The sequence below is a fragment of the Bison bison genome, unplaced genomic scaffold (assembly GCF_000754665.1).
Source record: "Bison bison bison isolate TAMUID 2011002044 unplaced genomic scaffold, Bison_UMD1.0 scf7180017864038, whole genome shotgun sequence".
Lineage (NCBI taxonomy): Eukaryota > Metazoa > Chordata > Mammalia > Artiodactyla > Bovidae > Bison > Bison bison.
In genome coordinates this window covers 326,883-327,251 of record NW_011494610.1, presented here as the reverse complement: position 1 = coordinate 327,251, position 369 = coordinate 326,883, and the positions used below count along the sequence as shown (strand labels likewise).

Here is a 369-nt window from a genome sequence, read left to right as displayed (position 1 = left end):
GGGGGGGAGGCTTACCCGAGCCCAGGTTCCCCGCCTCCATCCTCCCGCACTCGCCTGCGTCTTCTCCCGCCACCCGGTCGCCAGCGGACAGCGGGTCGGGGTCAGGGTCGTCATCGTCCTCGCCGTCCTCCTCGTCGTCGTCCTCGGCGCTGGTGAAGCTCAAGGTGCCGCTGAGGCGGGACGACAGGCCCTCGGCATCGTCGTCCTCCAGTTCCGAGCTCTCCGGGAACTGCTCGGCCTCGGGGCCGGCCGCCGCCTCCCCGGGGCCGTCGCCAGTCAGGGCGTGCCGCAGCCGGTGCAGGAGCCGGGAGGCCATGGCACCCCGGGGGGACGCGCGACGCCGGGTCGCGGGCCCGGGCGGGAGGGAGG

At 75.9% G+C, this 369-nt stretch overlaps 1 protein-coding gene across 2 annotated transcripts in view; it reads right to left on the bottom strand.

Moving 5' to 3' along the window:
• The window catches only part of SNX21 (sorting nexin family member 21), a 5,664-nt gene extending 5,316 nt beyond the window's left edge, over positions 1–348 (bottom strand). For both annotated transcript variants that reach the window (XM_010835033.1, XM_010835034.1), the window contains exon 1: positions 55–348. In XM_010835033.1, coding sequence (XP_010833335.1) covers positions 55–316 — 262 coding nt within the window. In that variant the 5' untranslated portion in view covers positions 317–348. The remainder of the gene's footprint in view (positions 1–54) is intronic.
• Between the last annotated feature and the right edge of the window lie 21 nt (positions 349–369).